Source organism: Cervus canadensis, chromosome 11, assembly GCF_019320065.1.
Source record: "Cervus canadensis isolate Bull #8, Minnesota chromosome 11, ASM1932006v1, whole genome shotgun sequence".
NCBI lineage: Eukaryota > Metazoa > Chordata > Mammalia > Artiodactyla > Cervidae > Cervus > Cervus canadensis.
In genome coordinates, this window is record NC_057396.1 from 68,281,404 (window position 1) to 68,301,596 (window position 20,193).

The 20,193-nt window shown below is 49.9% G+C and overlaps 1 protein-coding gene and 1 long non-coding RNA gene across 3 annotated transcripts; one reads left to right on the plus strand and one right to left on the minus strand.

Annotated features, from left to right (window-relative positions):
* The first annotated feature begins 1,278 nt into the window (after positions 1 to 1,278).
* Positions 1,279 to 20,193, plus strand: ACCS (1-aminocyclopropane-1-carboxylate synthase homolog (inactive)). Of its 2 annotated transcripts, none has more exons than XM_043481696.1 (15): positions 1,279 to 1,401; positions 3,045 to 3,335; positions 6,426 to 6,485; positions 8,989 to 9,059; positions 10,267 to 10,336; positions 11,024 to 11,090; positions 13,096 to 13,193; positions 13,724 to 13,801; positions 14,550 to 14,650; positions 15,482 to 15,571; positions 17,263 to 17,308; positions 17,422 to 17,563; positions 19,258 to 19,400; positions 19,485 to 19,638; positions 19,783 to 20,193. In XM_043481696.1, exons 2-15 carry the CDS (start codon positions 3,045 to 3,047, stop codon positions 19,878 to 19,880), a joined length of 1,509 nt encoding a protein of 502 aa, XP_043337631.1. In that variant the 5' UTR covers positions 1,279 to 1,401; the 3' UTR covers positions 19,881 to 20,193. The 2 variants fall into 2 exon arrangements, with proteins under 2 accessions (XP_043337631.1, XP_043337632.1); XM_043481697.1 differs by lacking the exon at positions 1,279 to 1,401 and adding an exon at positions 1,452 to 1,584.
* Positions 4,785 to 8,219, minus strand: LOC122449742. The gene is made up of 3 exons (XR_006272011.1): positions 8,127 to 8,219; positions 6,851 to 6,948; positions 4,785 to 4,921 (listed from the first exon to the last, which is right to left on the minus strand). It is a non-coding gene; the product is annotated as an uncharacterized LOC122449742 (long non-coding RNA).

Genomic DNA, 20,193 nt, shown 5'->3' on the forward strand with positions numbered 1-20,193 from the left:
CATCACCTTTCATATATCATTGGATTTGGCTTGATATTAGATGTAAAATTCTTATTTTCATGAAGGATATTGTGTTATAATTTTCTTTCTTGATATTTAAATGAATTTTTTGATCAGTTAATCTAAATGTTTATCAATTGTATTAATATTTTCCAAGACCCAACTTTTAGTTTCATTGATTTCTTTTTTTCCCCTATACGTTTCTCTTCTGTTTCATTTCTACTCTTTATTTCCTTTTCTTAACTTTGGGTTCAATTTGTTCTTTTTCTAGCTTTTTAGGAGGGAAGATTAGACCAAATGTTTTAAGCTATTTTTTCTAAATGTAAGCATTTAAGGTTATTGATTTCTTTCCAAGCACTGCTTTAGCAACATCTCATAAATTTTGATAAGCTGGGTTCTTATGATCATTCAATTTTCTACTTTTCCTTGTGATTTCTTCAGTTTTGTCGCTCAGTTGTATCCAACTCTATAATTTATTTAGTAAATATTTACTTTCCAAATATTTGGGGTCTTTCAGCTATCTTTGTTAATGATTTTTAGTTTAAGTTCCTTTGTGATTAGAGAACAGAAACTACAATTTCAGTCCTTTGAAACGGAGACATTTTAGGGCCAAGTATATAGGGGCTTTCACCCATGGTGGCTCAATGGTAGAGTCCGCCTGTAATGCATGAGACTTGGGCTTGATCCCTGGGTTGGGAAGATCCCCAGGAGAAGGGAATGGCAACCCACTCCAGTATTCTTGCCTGGAGAATCCCAAGGATTGAGGAGCCTGGTGGGCTAGTCTATGGTGTCACAAAGAGTTGTGTATATATATATATGTATATATACACACACTGTATTGACGGGTCCTGCTTTTTTGTTTTTTTTTTTTTTTCATGGGAAAAGGAGACTTTTACTATTCAAGGCTCTGCACTGGCCCGGGTCCTGGGTCTAGGTCATTTCCAAAGTCCCAGAATGTACAGGGGATGGACCGGGAGGCCTGGCGTGCTGCAGTCCATGGGGTTGCAAAGAGTTGGTCACGATTAAGCAACTGAACTCAAGGTAAAAAGTTCAACAAGTGTTCTGTAGCAGGAAAGGAGGAGGAGAAAAGACAAACTCAGGTCAGAAGCGCTTTCAGTAGAAGGATGTTTTAAGGATGCACACGCCTTAATCCGAAAAGGCTTTTCCATAGGCCCCAATCAGGCACACATTTGCCCGGTAACCCTGGTAACTGCCTTAAAATGGGTAAGCTAAGGCCTGGCGGCAGAGGGAGGCGCCCGCGTGTGTCGGGGCGGGGAGACCCGGCCGGGAACGCGGTCAGCGCGCCACGGTGGCAGCTGGCGGCCCGCCCCTTCCTGGACCGGCTCAGGCCGCGGGCCGCCTGCCCTTCCCCGGCTTCCCGTCCGGCTTGGGCGGCCAAAGGTGGGAGTCGGTCTCAGGGAGACAGGCTCTGGGGGGCCCCAGCCTCGCGGTGTGGCCCCTCGTGTGCCTGGGCCCGGGTGCGCCGCGCGCGCAGCGGCGGAAGACGCGTCCGGGCGAGGACTCGGACAGAGACCGCGCGTCCCCGGAGTCTCGGGTGCCGGTGCCTCCAGCTCCGCCAAGGAGGTGCGATCCCCGCTTTGCAGAGCAGGGGGGGCCCGCGGGGGCTCGGGCTCGAGGTCTCTCTGCACAAGTCCCGGCCCTTCCGTCTCGCAGCCCTCGGCTCCAATTCTCACTTCCTCCCGGAGACCAGGAGCTGGCTCTTCCCGCGGGCGCTTGCTGTCCTGCAGGGGCCTTGCGCTCTGCCACCCGCCCTAGCCGCGAGATCCTCTCGCGGATCTCGGAGGCCGGCCACGTGGGTGTCCGGCTCTGAACTCTCCGCCGTCCAAGGCTGCGGGGAGGGGGATTAAGGGGGATGGGGTGGGGGGTCGTGAACCGATTTAAGGCTCTGGAGGCCCAGTCAGTTGGGGGAGGACCTAGAAATGACTTCATGGAGCAAAATTTAACCCGGGCAGCCCCGCTGTGTTTCTGAGCCGCTGATTGGTCCCCCGTCATCGGGTGTTGTGAGGCTTGGGCATCAGGACTAGGGAAATTGGCAGGGAGTTTTATAATAACAATAAATATAAACATAATTTACTGAACTTCGGCCATGAGTCAGGATTTGTCCTAGGCCATTTACACTAACTCATGTTTATGTCCTCACCAGGGCTACCCTATGAGATAGTTACGGTTACACCCACTTTGCCCGAGAGGACACTGGCTTAGAAAGTGGAGTTCACATCAGAGCTCAGGATCAGACCAGCCTCTTCCTGAGGCCAGAGTTGCCCCACTTTGGGAGTGAAGATGGAATTCTAGGCGCTGCCTTGGGTCCCTGCACTTGCAGAGACCCCCATTTCCGTCCTCTCAGGCCTCATCCATTGTCTGCTCCAAGTCACCAAGTAATCTCATCCTATCCTTTACTCCTCTTCACATCAGTCACCGCAAGACCCATGGACTCCAGGCCCTTTCTGCTCTAAGTCAGAAAATTTTAACTTTTTTTTTTTTTTAGTTGAGATCAGCAAGAAGGGAAAAAAGAAGCTGGTGACACTTTAGTCTGCAGAATCAAAGACTTCTCCCAAAGTAAAGCAAGCAGAAGCGGCCATTAGTTAAAGTTGTAGACAGTAACACATAAACCCTCTGCCTGTAAATCCTTAGTAGTGTTGATGCCTTGAAGCGATTGCACACATGGTTACAACTAGTAGGGGACACAGGAAGTGATAACTATATAAACTTAAAGGAAGGGGAGGTAGAGAAGGGGGAGGGCCCCATGACCCCCAGTTCATTTTTTTAAAGATTTTTTGTATTTGATGTGGACCACTTTTTAAGTCTTTCTTGAACTTGTTATATTATTATTTTTTGTTAAAGTTTTGGTTTCTTAAACCACACGGCATGTGGAATCTTAGCACACCCCCCTCACCTCCCTGCTCTGGAAAGTGAAATCTTCACTGCTGGACCTCCAGGGAAGTCCCCCCAGTTCATTTTTGATGCTTGGTGCTATGGAAGGTCCTTGATCAGATCAGAGATTGAATGCTTTTGTTTTTCTGCAGATGTCCACCCTCCCTCAGAAGGAATCCAGGATGACTACCGCCTGTCCAGGTTCAGACTCCATACAGGGCCTGCCCGGTAACAAGGGAGATGGTCTGGAAAGAGAATGCTCCAGAAAACCAGACCAGAAGCCACTGAAGTTCTATGGAGTGGGTGACCCCACTGCCATGTTCTCCTCCGGCAGCCCCTACCTGTCCTCTAGAGGAAGCGTCATTAAATGGTTCTGGGATTCAGCTGAGGAGGGCTACAGGACCTACCACATGGACGAATATGATGAGGATAAGAACCCTAGTGTGAGTGATGCCCCCCTCCCCACTGGGACCCAAGACAGAACTGGGGAAGGGTACACCACCTTGAACGATAAGGCAACACCCAGCTTGCTCTTGTCAGGTTAGAGTTATGGACTTCTGACTTCCAACGGGGTTTGCAGTGTTGCTTAGAGAGGTCCCAAAATATTACCTGAATCAGAAAATGGTCCACTTATAATTAAGGGAAACTTGATTTGTGGGGGAGGAATTAAAAAACCATGGCATGCTCTTATATGGCTTCTGATCCACAGCCCAACTATTCAGCTTTAGAGCTGGGACAGAACTAGGGTTCAAGCTGAAACTGTTTCACTTTCAAGTTGTATATTCTTGAGCTAACTACTTAAAGTCTTTGAACGTCAGTTCATCTCTATATTGGGGTAATAATACCTGCTATATTCTGTACTGTCACAACTAAATGTTATCAGGTATATCAATTATTAGCACAGTGCTTCACTTTGAGCATTCAATAAGTGGTAGTTGCTATTATTACTAATGTATTATTATAACAACACAATAATTGCATATTATAATAACACATTATTAATTATAATTTAATTATTATTAATTATAATAATAGATATAATTAATGATCACTAGTAATAATTTATAACAATAAAATCATACTATTATAATAAAATTATTATAACAATTATAATAAATTATAATAAAATTATTATAACAATATTAATATAATTTATTATAGTATAATTTATAATGTTATTATTTAATATAACATGTATAATATTACATATAATATAACATATGATATAATGTATTAATATATAATATATAATATAATGTATATATATTTATAGTATATATATTGCTATACAATATATATAATATTATTACTGCTTATATATAATATAATATCTATAGTATACTATATAATGTATATATAATATATATTATATATAACACATATAACATAATATATATAATATATTCTAATGTATATTATATATTACATAATTTTATATATTATATATTAATAATTCATATATTATATTATAAATATCATATAATTATATAATATATAATACAATATATAATATAATATATAATATTAATATATATAAAATTTATATTATATATTATATATATACTAGTAATACCTAGTAATATAATATATAATATATACCTAGTAATATATATATATTATACATATATACATATAGTATATATGTATACACTAGCATACATGTATACATATACATGTGTATAGATACAGTATATATATATGCTAATATTGGTTACCTCTTGCTGTGTAACAATGTGTTTCAGATCTTAGCAGTTTAAAAGAAACAGTTCACAGTTTCTGGAATTCAGGAATCAGGGTGGTGCTTCAGGCTGAAGATCTGGGAAGTTGCAATGAAGCTGGGGCTGTGGTCTCGTCTGTAGACTTGGTGGGGCAGGGAAATCGTCCATTTCCAGGCTCACTCACATGATTACAGAGTGGGCAGGAGGACAATCCCTTTCCAAGCTCACTCACATGGGTATCGGCAGGCCTCGGTTCCTCCCCACGTGGTCTTCTCCATGGGGCTGCTTCGTGACACAGCGGCTGGCTTTCCCTGGGGCAAGCGACCCACGAGAGGAAGAGAGAATGAGAGGTCAGGAGTGCCCAAGATGGGAGCCACAGACTCTTTGTAACCTAGTCTGGGAAGTGACATCCCATCACGTCTGCATGTTCTGTTCATTAGAAGCAGGTCACTCGGTCTACCCACACTCAAGGAGAAGGGATTATGCAAGGCCCTGCACACCAGGAGGTAGGGGTCACTGAGGGCCATCTTGGGGGCTGCCTGTCACAGGGAGTGAGCTTTGTAGGTATCTGGGGGAAAAGCATTCCAGGCAGAGGGAACAGCCAGTGCAAAGTCCCCAGAGCAGTTCAAGGGACAGCAGAGGGGCTTACTGGCTGGAGGCTGGCATGAGGTCAGAGAGGAAATGGGGGCAGGGGTGATACTAGAGCTGTAGGGTCTCATGGGACATGGTGAGGCTTCTGATTTTAGACTAAATGGGATGGAACGGGTTCAAAGGAAGAGCAATGGGATCTGATTTTTCTTTTAAAAAGATGGCTTAGACTCAGACTGCAGTATGGAGGTTCAGCTCGGGCAGAATGGGGATGAGGGAATGATCAGGAAAGGAAGGAGGGAAGCTATTGCAATAATGTAGACAAGAGAGACTGGTGGCTTGGGCCAGGGTCTTAGCAGTGGAGGAGAACTGCTTGGACTGTGCCTGCATCTGCAGGCACAGGTGACAGGATTCGGTCATGGATTGGTTGTGGGGAAGATCCTATAGGTTTGTTCCCCAGGGCGTGAAGAAGCACTGCCTTTTAGTTTTCATAACCTGAGCCCACTGAAGCTCTACTTTTTCATTCTCCCTCCTTCCCCATCCCCTCTAATAACTTAGGGGTCAGGAATTAGCTGTGCTTGAGTCTTTTCAGGGACTCTATAAGGGGCAACTCGAGCTGCACCTGCCCTCCTCCTTGTCCTATGAAAACAGTGCCTTACATGTTTGGAATCTGGATGCTGTATAATGTGGCATGGGTCCCCACCCCAGGGAGAATTTCCACCAGCCCAGGGCCTCTTCTTATTGTATATTCACCCTTCTTCCTATTCCTGCCAGAGCACTAGTTTATTGTGAACACATTCTCTCATCTTGTGAACTGAGCCTCGTGAGAGATTCAGTGTGTGTCTTGGGCGTGTGGTGTCTTCAGGGACCTGCCCATCTTGTAGGGGAGACAAAGCCTGTACATCAGTCTTTGTGACCTGGGGTGGAAGCTGACCAGTGATCTCAAGGGGGACAGCTAAAGCGCTTTGGGGTCCCGAAGTAGAAAAGATCCCCATGCGGGTGGGATTTTAAGGAGGGCTTCCTGGAGGAGAAGGCATTTGCACAGAGCTTCAGAAATGGGGAGATACGATCAGGGAACCCTACGGAGGGCAGCGCTTGAGCAAAGACCGGGTGGGGTGGCGGGAAGGTCGAGGTTGCAGAGCTCCACTTCGCTGCCTCGTGCGCTCCTGGAGCCTTCTGCTGGCACCCTCTGCTGTGCTTACGTGGCTCTGTATGTCTCACCTCCAGGGCATCATTAACTTGGGCACCAGTGAGAACAAACTCTGCTTTGACCTGCTGTCCAGACGGGTAAGTCCCAGTGCACCTCTGAGTGGCATCCCCAGCTCCGAGGGGCTGCCTTCCCTGGGATTCCCTCCAGGGGAATACTCCCCCCGGAGGGCTGGCTGCTTGCCTCGGTTGCCCTGGCCTTAGAGTCAGGAGGCCCCACTCTGCCCTGGGGACCACGTTCTCTGCCATCTGGGGCGAGTTACTTCCTGACTCTGATTCTGCTGCTTCTCCGCTTCTGGCTGCTTCCCGCCTCAGCCCCTCCTGCTGGCTGGGTCTCTGCTCTCAGGCGGAGACACTCAGTGATGTGTGGTCAGTATTTAACAACTGGCTCTGGGGCAGGAGAAGTCCTGATCTGTAGCTTTTGCGGAGTCCCATAGTGTACATACCCCACTGTGGCTGATTCAGGGTCGTGCGTGCTATCACTGCACGCAGAACTGGGAAGAGAGGTGCAGGGCACATCACGTGGTCCCACCTCGCAGACAACCTGGATGTAAAGAACCCCCGGAGCTCAGATGAGAGCGAAATGGAATAATGTCGACCATAAGCAGTATTGTTTGAGTACCTTTTCCCTTTGTTTTTACTATGATTTGATTTACTATGATTTTTACTTATGTTTTTACTATGACTGACTTACATAATTTCTAGGTAGTTTATATAATTTCATTTTTGAAAACGACTGGTTTTTAGCACACTTTGAAAAATTGCTGAAAATGTAATAATCAGATTATTTTATTTGTTTAAGTTGAAGTGTAATTGCTATACAGTATTATTTAAGTTATAGGTATATAACAGTGACGCACAATTTTTTTAATATTTAAAAAAAATTTTAATTTTGTTTTAATATTAAGAAAATTTTTAAAGATTATGCTCCATCTATAGCTACTATAAAATATTGACTATATTCCCCATATTGTACAGTATATCCTTGTAGCGTATTTTATACCTAGTAGTTTGGACCTCTTAATCCCTTACCCTTATTTTGCCTCTTCCCCTTTCCCTCCCTGCCCACTCACGTATAGACAGAATAATCAGATTTCTTGAGCTAGTGAGAGCCATCTCTAGCAAACGATTGGAACTACCTGTCTCTCAAGGCCTAGGAGTCAGAGTCTGGGGCTATGGAGAGAGCGAACTTAACCCAAAGGAACATGTTTCCAAAGGGGAACATCTGAGCCATGATAGGAGAGGGGTATAGGGAGTGGACCTGAAAAGCCTGTTCTACCCAAAGATATCTCCTCACTCTAAGGCAGCTCAGCGCCATCCAGGATAAATAAAATGTGAGCCACATATACAATTAAAATTTTTCTGTTAAACAAGTATAAAGAAACTGGTAACATTCATTTTCACCATATATTTTATGCAGCCCAATATATCTAAGATGTGGCCATTTCAACATGTAATCAATATAAAAATTATTAATGAGATATTTTACATGTCGCTATTGTTGTTGTTTAGTCGCTAAGTTGTATCTGACTCTTTTGCAACCCCATGGACTGTAGCCCGCCAGGCTCCTCTGTCCCTGGGATTCCCCAGGCAAGAACACTGGAGCGGGTTGCCATTTCCTTCTCCAGGGAACCTTCCCGACCCAGGGTTCGAGCTCGAACATTGGCAGGCGGGTCGTTTACCATGGAGACACCTGGGTAGCCCCATATTTTACATACTTACTTCATAGAAGTCTTCAGAATCCAGTGTCTCACTTCAGGAGAGCCGCACGTAAGGAGCCAGGAGCCACAGTGGCCAGCGGCCTCTGTATTGGACAGCATGGCTCTCAGGAAAGAGGGAGAAAGGGCAGAGGGTGGCCTTATGGACACATGGCTGATTCCCTCTGTCCCTTTTTGTTCCACCTCCCATGGCTCCTGCCTTTCTTGACTTTGTGGGCATGATGCCGTGGGAGTCCCTAACCCAGCACCGGGGCAGTGGAGGTGATCTGCAAATGGCTGCATTTTCCAAAGTGTGAGGTTGAGCTGAGGCTGCAGGAGGGCAGTGGCCTGAGTCCCTCCAGGACTCAGAACCAAGACCAAAACAGGGCACCCAGTTCTGGGGCCTTTTCGGTCACCCCACAGAGGAACGGAGGATTGAGGTCTCCTCCACTGCCTCCGCAAATCCACCCTCTGGTTTTGTCAGGTGGCGTATTGTATAAAGAGCACTGGACTAGGGGTCAGAAATTCTGTTTCGTCTCAGCTCTGCCACTTGCTAGTACTGTCCCATTGCCTAGCCACCTGACTTTTTTGGCCACGCTGCATGACTTGTAAGATCTTAGTTTCCCAATCAGGGATGGAATTTTGTGCCTGCTGCAGTGAAAGCCAGGAGTCCTAACCACTGGACTGCCAGGGAATTCCCACAGCTGACATTTTTAAGCCTCAGTTTCCTCATCTGCAAGATGGGCATGAGAATGCTATCCCTGGGCTGCCCCCGTCCTGGCTTCTCTGATGAGCAGCCCTTGGATTGAGAAGCCCTGGTGCTGTGTGGATAGGGGTGCCCATGAGGTGTGCGGCGCTTAATCCTGCTCTCCCCTCTCTGTCCCCAGCTGAGTCAGAGCGACATGCTGCAGGTGGAGCCGTCCCTGTTGCAGTACCCCGACTGGAGGGGACATCTGTTGTAAGTAGGACCTGTGGGCCAGTGGTTCTCACCTTCAGGGCGGTTTTGCTTCCCAGGAGACATGTGGCAACATCCGGAAACATTTTTGGTTGTTGTAACTTGGGGGAGGGGGTGCCGCTGACTTTTACTGCGTAGAGGTCAGAGATGCTGCTAGACTTCCTACGATGCCTGCCCCCATGGCAAGGAATGATCTGGCCCCAAACATCAACATTGTTGGGTTGAGAAAGCCTGCCCTGAGCTGAGGCCTGGTCCAGGAGAGTGGGTGGTCACGGGGTCTCGTGGAGCATCTGCAGAGACCTGGTGCCTCCTGCCTGTCCCACCCCCGCTCAGGGGCCCCCAGGCTTGGTCTCTCTGAGTCTGAAGCACGGGGAAGGCCTTCAGGTCAGGAGTCTTTGTTCCCAGCTTCTCAGTAGCTTTAGAGGAGCCACAATCAGCTTGGAGACTTCTGCTGCTGGTAAAATGGGAGATGATAAATGAAATAAGCCCTTATATTTGTTGAGCACTTGCTAGGGCCCAGATGCTGTCCTAAGGATTTATTGCTGGAGCAGGACTTGATTCCAAGGGTGATAACAAGGGTAATTCCAAGGCACCCACTCTTGTAATAACGAGGATGGTGGCCCTAGAGTCACCCAGGCACCCAGAATAATTCCTGGGCTTGAGTGTGGACTCTGCCACTAATCGGCACATGACCTAATTCCTTCAAGCCTCAGTTTCTTTGTCTGTAAAATGGGAATAATAATAGTAGTTACAGGAGTTTTATGAAGATTAAGGAAAATTCTCTAACATCTGCATAAGGTAGATGCTTGTAAATGTTAGCAATAACTCTGATAATAGTTATTGTTATAATAATTATTTGTTATGCATTATATATTTTATTATGATAATGTGTTATTATTATGATTACTATTAGCTAGATCTACATAGAGAGTGTTACTTGTGATATTCCTACAGTCTGCTGATTAGGTAGGTCAGGTGTCCTAGAACTACTGGAATGAAAGTTTCGATGCATGTGGATAGTGTTGGGGCCAAGGAGGGAGGTGGGTGCCAAGGAGTGGAGACAGATACTGATTGTATTCCCCTCATGGGAAGCTGAAAAGGGTGATGGCAGCTGCCTGAAGATGCACTAGAGGAGCTTTGGGATGGACGGGGTCGGGGAGGAGTTCAAGCCCCTCTGATAAGCACTGCCATCTGTCTGTCTAATCTCCAGCCTCCGGGAGGAAGTGGCCAGGTTCCTGTCTTTCTACTGCAGAAGCCCTGCACCCCTTAAACCGGAGAACGTGAGTTACTCCCCTCCTCTGCTCTTTCCTCCTCTTCTGCTCCCTCCCCATTTTTTGGCTGGCCAGGGCTCAGGTGGGGTCACTTAGTTTTGGTATAGAAATTAGGAAGACCCCCCTCCCTTCTTTCCCCTCATCCTAGATATTCAGAGTTTGGGTATAATTTCTGTAGGACTTCCCAGGTGGTTCAGTGGTCATGAACCCGCCTGCCAGGCAGGAGACGCTTCCAGATCCCTGGGTCAGGAAGATCCCCTGGAGGAGGGCATGGCAACCCACTCCAGTATTCTTGCTTGGGAAATCCCATGGACAGAGGAGCTTGGTGGGCTGTAGTCCATGGAGTCACAAAAAAGTCAGACGTGACTTAGCAATTAAACAGCAGCAGTAGTGTAACTTCTGCCCTGCTCTGTCCTGCGGCCCCTCTGCCCCCACACCTTCGGGCCGGACTCTCTGAGTGACCAGCTCCCTCTTGCTTGCTCAGTGGATCTGGAACAGGGTCCCCACGAGTGAGCCACACAGATGGACTTGGCTGTTGTCAGGAGGGGCCTGCGGGGACCCCCGTGGCTTTGCTGGGGCAGTGCCCAGGAGGGCCCCCCGCGTTCCCCTGCCTCTGTGCCCTCTGGGATGCAGGCTGCAGGCCCGTGCTCCCTCCCGCATGGACTCATCTTGGTCCTGGGGATGTGTTGCCCCCAGGTGGTTGTTCTGAACGGCTGTGCCTCTCTCTTCTCTGCTCTGGCCACGGTGCTGTGTGAGGCGGGGGGTGAGTAGACCTTAGCCCTGGGCCCGCAGTCCCTTTCCCCGCCTCCCCAACCCCGGCTGCTGGGCCTGGAGGGCTGCATCAGATGCTTTTACCCTAATAAACTGTTAGACCACGGGGGGCTGAACTAAGTGCCCTGACAAGACAGCAGGGCTTGGCAGTTCCAGGGGAAATCAAGGTGATGCCAGGCTTCTGGGCTGTGCCTCTGTGACGACCTTGGCTTTTCCTCCTGCTCACCGATGGCACTCACGGCCTCATGTCACAGCATGTCCGGAAGTAGGAAGAGAGGGAGGCTGTGCTTTGCTTGTCTCTTTCTTGAGGGGAGGGAGGAAATGGGCCTACTCTTTTCCAGGAGAGTCCCTTTCATCTTTCTGGCCAGAATGGACTCACAAACCCATTCCCAAAGCAGTCCCTGGCGAAGGGTAGGAGAACCCTGGTTGGTTTAAACTGAACTTGCTTCATCCCCAGGGTCTGGGGGAAGGTCCACTTTCCTTGGATTTTTTGCTGGTCATCGCTGAAAAATCTGTGTGCTCTCTTAGGAATGGATGTCAACTGGCTAGCCAGCAGCACCTGCTGCAATAGCCACGGTCATTTCCAGGACATGTTGACCACAGTTATGGGCAGGGTTGTTGGCTGCCAGGAACAGAGGCCCGCTCACACTAGTGTAACTTCTAAACTACTATTAGTAACATTTATTGACCACATGCTATGTTTCAGGCACTGGTCTAAGGCTAGGCACAGTCTGTCATTTAATCCCCACTGTAACCTCAATGAGATAGGTTCTGGGCTTGTTCCCATTTAACAGATGAGGAGATTAAGGCCCAAGGGGTGAGATAGGTTCTGGGCTTTTATTCCCATTTAACAGATGAGGAGATTAAGGCCCACGGGGTTGAGTTACTTGTCAGAATCACACAGAAAGATGTAATATTTTGAACCTAAAAGGGAGCTTCATCGCAAGGATGTAACAGGCAATTTCCCACCCTTTTGAGAACAAGCAAGAGTTGGAGAAGCGCACACTCTCTGTCTGCCCCTGATGTGTGCGGTCCCCCTCCCTCTTCTTCTGGACCGTCCTCAGCTCTGTAGGGCCCCAGGTTGCTGGCCCAGCTCTGACTGCATGACCTGTGCTTTCAAGTGCTCATTCTCATCTCACAAGGGTCTTTGCTTCTTGGAGCAAAGTCTTGAGACAGAGAGAATGTGATGGGTGTCTGGGCCAGCTGGTGCATTGGCTCCTGGGGTCATTTGTCTACCTCTGGTCCAGTCCCTGTGGCCAGTGGAGGGGACATGTAGGACAGAGGCCACCCCTTCCAGAGCTGGGAGCTGTGGTGGGGGGGTGGGTTGTGCTGAAAGCCGAGGAGCTCAGCCTGACCGATGTGACTGCTGCAGAACCGGGGCAAGTGCCTTCACCTCTGCGTTGGAGCAGACCTTGGACATCATCTCATCAAGCCCCGTCCACAGTGAGAGTCTTCTGCGTGACACCCCCTCCCGCCCTAGTGGTCACAGACTTTGGTGTCAGTGCCCCCAGGGGTGGAGCAGTCACCCCTCCAGAAGCAGCACGTTCTGTCTCTGGGCGGTTCTAGCCATCCTCAAGTTTTTCCATTTGTTAAACCCAGATCATCGCCCTGTAGCTTCGACTCCTGGGGCCAAGTCTGTCCTCAGAGTAACCCCGCATGTCCTGTGCTTCTGAAGGACCTAAGCTTCAGTTTGCTCATCAGTAAAGTTAAGATAATAACAGAGTGGCTGTGATGATCAAATGAGATTAAAAAATGTTTAGCACAGATCCCCACACAGAGTAAGTGCTCAATAAATGTTAGCTAATTATTTTTGGAAAAGGGACTGATCTCAGTGGATCCAAGCTTTAGAAAGCATTTTGGGAGCTGAGAGAGGAAGCATATTCCCTAAGGACACTGAAGACTTGGAGAGGGGTGGAGAGGCTTGGAGAGGTCAGTGGATGGGGGCTCCGGGCATCCTGGCCAGAGGGTGACAGGCCCTGGCTCACTCCTGCCCCCAGAGGCTTTCCTGATCCCTGCGCCTTACTATGGAGCCATCACGCAGCACGTGTATCTCTATGGCAACGTCCGACTGGTCTATGTCTATCTGGACAGTGAGGTAAGAGTTCCTGGGACCCCCGGTGGGCCTGGACCTTCCTGTAGGCCAGGATGTTCCTGCTTCTGAATTTGATGGTGGTCATGAGAGGAAGTCCATGCCGCGGGCTCTGGGGTTATGGCCAGGAGGAGAATGGGGTCTCCCGTTGGCCGTGGCTGCCCTTGCCTGGGTGCCCTGGGGACATCTGATCTTCCAGCTCTGAGATCCCTGGGGTCCATGTAGAAGCCAAGGGCATCCCAGGGAGACCACGCAGAAGTGGTGCGCTGAGAACAGGGCAGAGCACACCTCCACATGGAAGCCCAGGGGCCCCAATCAGAGGACCTCAGGGGGCTTTTCTCCAAACCCAAGAGCTGTGAGGCTGCCCTGATGTGACGTGTGAGTGGCAGTGAGAAGGGAGTGACCCCGCACACCCTGTGTTTTCTGAGATTGTCCAAGAGGAGGCTGGAGGTGTCAGCGGGGAGGTGAGACCCCGGAGTTCAGGTCTGGAGTCGGGTGACTGAATCTGGCTGGTGGCTTTTGTGGATCTTTTTCAGGTCACTGGGCTGGAAACACGCCCCTTCCAGCTCACAGTGGAGAAGCTGGAGATGGCCCTGCAGGGAGCTAATTCTGAGGTCTGGGGATCAAAATAAACCCCAAGGCTGGAAGTGGGTGGGTCTGAGCAGGGCAGGGACCCCCTTCCTGTGGACCGATCTCCTAGGGAGAAGGGTTGGGACTCTATGTGGGGGATGGGGATAGGGTGGTAGCATGGAACCATTCTGGGGGTCAAGAAGGAGCCTGCCCATAGAGGTCTTCCCACTAGAGAAAAACCCTGAGACTCTCGGTGTACAATCAATCAATCAAGTGATTGAAAACACTGCCCACCACTCGGCCTGATTTTGATTCAGTGGGTCAAGCATGGAGCTTACAAGTCTGTGGTTCAGTGATCTCTCTGGTGATTTGAATAGGTAGCCCCCTCGTTCTGAGGGGATCTGAGGCCTCCTGAAGAATGACAAAGACCAGTGGTTCCTGTCCAGTCCCCTTTTCAGAAATCTATCAATCTATCTTTTTTTAAAACCTTGCTCATAAAAGTCATACATGACCACCGTGGGAATTTTAAAAGCACAACCCCCCCACCCGTATTTCTACCAACAAAGGCAACCTCTGTTGGTGTTTGCACATATTTCCCTCTGAGCTTTGGTCTCTGCATTTGTTTTCTTTTATAACTGATACGATGCTGCAGATGTAATTCTTTGCCCTTCTTCATTTCATGTTGGGTGGTGAACACATTTCCCCAGCATCCCGCCTGGTGCCCGGCCGGTCCGGTGGGACTCTGTGGCCTCGGGGAGGAGCTGAGGGTCTCCTGCCCTGCTGATGTTGCAGGGTGTGAAGGTCAAAGGCCTCATCCTCATCAACCCCCAGAATCCTCTGGGTGACGTCTACTCCCCAGCGGAGCTGCAGAAGTACCTGGAGTTTGCCAAGAGGTGAGGGGCCCCACGCTCACCCCTAAAGCCTGTGACAGGTTAGGGTTCTGATGTGAGCTTTGGTGTAGTGCCTGCTGCCCTCTGGACCCCACTGTAGGTTTCTGTCTGCTTCCACCCTTCCTGGCAGGAGAGTCGGGGGTGAGGGCGGGGAGCAGCTCTCTGGTGGGACGGGAGTTCTCTCTTTTTTGTAACAAGTGTCGTTTATTGCCCGCTCTAGGGGCCAGGCCCCTGCTAGCCCCTCATGTTCTCGGTCATGTGATCTTCTCAGCAGTGCTGTTAGGTGCAGATACTGTCTTTATCCAGTTGGCTGAGCCTCAGAGTGAGGGGCAGAGCCAGCTGTGAATCTGGGTCTGTCTGTACTTAACCAGGTGTGAGTGTTAGTCACTCAGTCGTTTCTGACTCTTTGAGATTCCCATGGACTGTATCCCCCCAGGCTCCTCTGTCCATGGGATTCTCCAGGCAAGAATAGTGAAGTGGGTTGCCATTTCCTTCTCCAGGCCATCTTCCCAACCCAGGGATCGAACCTGGGTCTCCTGCATCGCAGTCAGGTTCTTTACCGTCTGAGACACTTAACTGTCTCACACCTAACTGTGTCCCTCTGTAGAGGTGCCCGAGGGCTCTGCCTTACCCCACAGTGCTTCAAAAGCCCCAGTGTCATCTCTGAAAAAAAAAAAAGGAAAATAGACAAAAGGTGGATGTTCTTGGAAAAAGTAAGTTTGGTAACCCTGGGCTAGCCTGTGGTCCCTGTGGATTTCTGACTCACTGCCATAGCACCCTGGCCAACAAACCAAGCTCTCTCCCCGCACCAACCTCCCCGCACCTGCCCTCCAGGCATGAGCTGCACGTGATGGTGGACGAGGTCTACATGCTGTCCGTGTTTGAGGAGTCCGTTGGGTACCGCAGTGTCCTGAGCCTGGAAAGGTGAGCTGACTCTCTCGGCCCTGCACCCTCGCTCCAGGGCGATTCCTCTTCCTTCCTGCTAATCCTGCAGTCCTCAGATCCCCCAACGAGACGAAGGGAGGCTGGGCCAGTCAGTGGTTTTCAAACCGTTCTGTGGGGTTTCTGAAAGCTTCAAGGAAGGGTCTTAGGATTCCATGAGGGAAGGCTGGGAGGGCGGGAAATGGGCCTCTCTGCTGTTTCCTTCTTCTCCAGTGTGGCTCCACTTACATTCATTCATTCAGCAAATACTCCTGGGGCCCCGTGCGTGTGCCAGGCCCTGCCAGCTCTTGGAGCTTTTTTTCTTAGATGCAGTTTGAGTCAAGTTAGATTTATTCTTGAGTCAGGCATGTGTACGCAAAGCACCTGTGGGAACACTTGGAGCAGATCATCTGCACATCTGGCATTCGGGGATTCTGACGGTTCCATGTTTGTTTAGGCCTTTCAGCCCTGCTGAGTCCTTTTGTGTCTGGGAGAGGGACCCTTTCCAGGGCCCGAGAGTGGGCTCGTGCCTAGCACTGGGAAGTGAATTGTCCAAGGAGACACGCATGCTGACAAAGCAAGAAACTTAACTGAGAAGGGGCGCCTGGGAGGAGAGCAGCAGGGGAAGGAGACCCAGGAGAACCGCTCTGCCACGTGGCTCAATATCTCGGGTTTTGTGGTGATGGGATTAGCTTTCTGGGTTCTCTGGCCAGTCACCTTGCTTGTGCCCGTTTTTGGTTCAATTCAAGGTCCTCGCTGGCAGCACAAGCATCTCTCAATCAAGATGATCTCCAGCGTGAGGGTTTCTGGGAGGCTGGAAGGACATATTATGGGCTGGTGTTTCCTCCCTCTTTTTGGCCGCTCCCAGATTCTTCTGGCAGGCCATAGCTTGTCAGTTCCACGTTCGTCATCAAGATCTCTCTCTTGTTGTGAGATAACTCACACGAGTGACTATTATCCTGCCTGGCTAGGGTGGTTTCAGTCAATGGTCCCTTAACACTTTCCTTGGCTCCGTTCAACCAGTCCTCAGAAGGCTCTGCCAAGCGGACGGCATGTGGGATTAGGAGAGTGAGACTCGGAGAGACAGGGACTTGCTACCTACTGCGGGCCAGACACTGTGCTGTGCTGGAGATGTGTCAGCGGACAAGAAAGACACAGGCCCTTCTTTTGTGGATCTTGTATTTCTACAAGCTTTAGCAACTAGATACACAGCTAATCATTTGATGATTAAAAAGGAGGTGTTTGCGGAGACAGCAGAGGATCGGCTGGGGGTACCCAGTTGGCCTGGTCCACTGGGAGGTGGTCAGATGAGGTCTGTTTGAGGAAGTGATGCTTGAACTATGCTCTGCACCAGAGGTTGGCAATATTTTTGGATCAGATGGCAGATATTTTAAGCTTTACAGGTCATACGGTTTTTCACTCAACTCTGGCATTATAGCATAAAAACAGCCGTGGACGGTATGTATGTGAAAGTGTGGCTGTTCCCCCATAAACCTTCAATTCCAAGAACAGACAGCAGGATGGATTTGGCCTGTGGGTTGCAGTTGGCTGACCCCTGCTGTAAGGGATGTGGAGGAATTAGCGATTCAGGAGATGAAACCAGGTTCACCCATCCATCTCCTCATTTGATCAACCAATCCTGTGAGCTCCTGCGGGTCTGTGTTGCCTCTGCTCCCATGCTGTGCTCTCTGCAGGCTGCCTGACCCCCAGAGGACCCACGTGATGTGGGCAACCAGCAAGGTGGGTTCCTGGCTGGCCCTGGGGGTGTCAGGGAGGCGGGAGGGTAGAGAGGTAGGTGGAGCTGGCTTCCTCCGGGAGGGCTGGCCACCGCCCATGGTGCCTTTCTGCTGTAGGACTTCGGGATGTCTGGGCTCCGCTTCGGCACGCTGTACACGGAAAACCGGGACGTGGCCACGGCGGTGGCCTCCCTGTGCCGCTATCACGGCCTCAGTGGCCTGACCCAGTATCAGATGGCACAGCTGCTCCGGGACCGTGGTGACTGCCTGGGCCTGGCCCCTTGAGGTTGCGGGAGGGACTGGCCAGGGGCTGTGGATACTTCTCCCACGAGACGAATTTAGGGTGGTGTTTGAGAGTGCTGGCTCTGAGCCCAGACTGGGTTCATACCCCACTCTGTCACTTCCTGACTACATGGCCTATTCCTTCACCTCCCGGAGACTCAGTTTCTCATCTGCAAAACGGGGATCATCATGGAATCTGTCTTGTAGAGATGGTGAAATTTGTCATTCAATTAGAATGGCACCTGCCATATAGCAGGCACTTAAGCAATGTGAACTCATTCTTCTTAGCTGTGAGCACTGGGAAAAGAGCAGACACGATTATGGGGAAATTGTTATAATGGAAGTATCTCTCTCTATGCAGATCGGTTCTGTTCCTGGGTTCAGAGAGTGAGTTTAGATAGAAAGGTTACCTGTAATCGCCACCATTCATTGAGTCCTGCAAGATGCTCTCAATGCATCATCTCATTTGTCCCTCCTCAGAATCCTCAGAAGCAGGTGTTCCTGTAATTTTCCCATTATTTTATAGATGAGGAAAATGAGGACCAGCTACTACACACCTGCTGTAGTAACCAAAATGTAAAAGACAGTGACAGTATCAAGTATTGGTGAGCATGCAGGGCAGCTGGATTCTCACATGCTGCTGGTGGGAATGTGAGATGGAGCAGTCCCCTTGGAAAACAACTGGGTACTTCTTTATAAAGTTCAGCACACACTTAGCAAATGGCCCAGCAACCCCACTCCTAGATATTTGCCCTGGCGTGTGTGCTAAGTCTCTTCAGTCGTGTCTTTGCAACCCCATGGCCTGTAGCCTGCCAGGCTCCTCTGTTCATGGGGTTCTCCAGGCAAGAGTAGTGGAGTGGGTTGCCATGCCCTCCTCCAGGGGATCTTCCCCACCCAGGGAGGTCTTTGCCCTCATGGTCACACAAAGACCTCTCTGTGAATGTTAATAGCTGCTTTATTCATAATCACCCCGAACTGGAAACAACCCAAACGTCCTTCCACAGATGAATGGAGAAACAAACTGTGGTTCACCCACACAGTGGAATACTACGCTGCTATAAAGTCCTTGACGACCCATCACAAGGGCATTGTGCTGAGTGAAAGCAACTGGTCTCACAAGATTATATTACTGTATAATTCCACCTAGGTAATGTTCTGGAAAAGGCAAAAACTACTGTAATGGAGAACAGACCAGCAATTACAGGGAAGGGGGTGATGTGACTTTAAACAGCATGAGGGTATTCTTTGGAGTGAGGGAACTAACTCTTCAGTATCCTGCCTGTGGGTAGGGGGGTTGGTTTACAGAAATATACGTATGTGTTACAATTCATCGAACTAGACACCGAAAACAAAGGTCAGTTAAAAAATGAGAAGGATCCGGGAGGTGAAGTTGTCCAAGGCCCTGTACCTCATCAGTGGCCACACTGAGATTTGAGCCTCGTCCTGGGTGACTCAGAAGTGTCGCTCTATGAGTGGGTGCACCTCTGGTGAGGGTCTGGGCCCTGACGGACTTTGTGTCTAGGGGCGCCTGAACGGCCGAGTACCTGGATATAAGGTACTTTTCACTGACTGTTCCCATCACCCCCAATCAGCCAGCGGGGCAGGGCTCTCAGGACACAGTGGAGGGTTGATGGGAGGTTGATCTTTTGGCTTCTCTTTTCACCCACGCAGACTGGATCAACCAAGTGTATCTGCCAGAAAACCACGCCCGGCTCAAGGCTGCCCACACCTATGTCTCGGAGGACCTCCGGGCCCTGGGTATCCCCTTCGTGAGCCGCGGGGCCGGCTTCTTCATCTGGGTCGACTTGAGGAAGGTAATGCAGGTGGTGGGGTGGGGGGGGCAGTGAGAAAGCTCCCTCCAGCAGGCGAGCATCCCGAGCTCCTCTCATGCCTCCCAGTACCTGCCCGAGGCCACCTTTGAGGAGGAGGTGCTGCTCTGGCGTCGATTTTTGGAGAACAAGGTGCTGCTGTCCTTTGGCAAAGCCTTCGAGTGCAAAGAGCCTGGCTGGTTCCGCTTGGTCTTCTCGGACAAGACCCACCGGCTTCGCCTGGGTGAGTGGTCTCGCCTCCTAACCGCATTTCTTCAACCTGCCCTCCTGCTTCTGGCCCCCCCTGGAGCCCCGGCAGCCTGAGCTGGTTGGTCCCCACCCGTCCAGCATCCGTGCTGACCCTCACTTCCCCCTTCCCACCTCCCAGGGATGCAAAGGGTCCGACAGGTGCTTGAGGGCCAACCCCAGGTGGCAGAAGACGCCCCTCCCCGCCAGATCCAGGAGCCACGAGGCCCCCACAGGTGAGCTGGTCACTGCCTCGTGGCCACAGGGCCCCGCAGCCACTGTGAAGACTGTTGCTGGACAGGCCGTTTGCCAGGCAGATACACTTCTCGGCCTTGCCCTTGAAGAAGAATCCTTGCTCCTTGCTCTCCCAGGGGCAGCAAGATGCGCCTTAAGTTGTGGTCCACCCCCTCTCTCCTGCTATTAAAACAAAACAGGGAAAAACTAGAAGCCTCTGCTGTGACTCATTTACGGAACAGCGGAGGAGTCGTGACTGTTCCTCACGCAGCTCTCGGCACCCCCAGGATGTGAAAATAAACAACCTGTACCTCCTTTT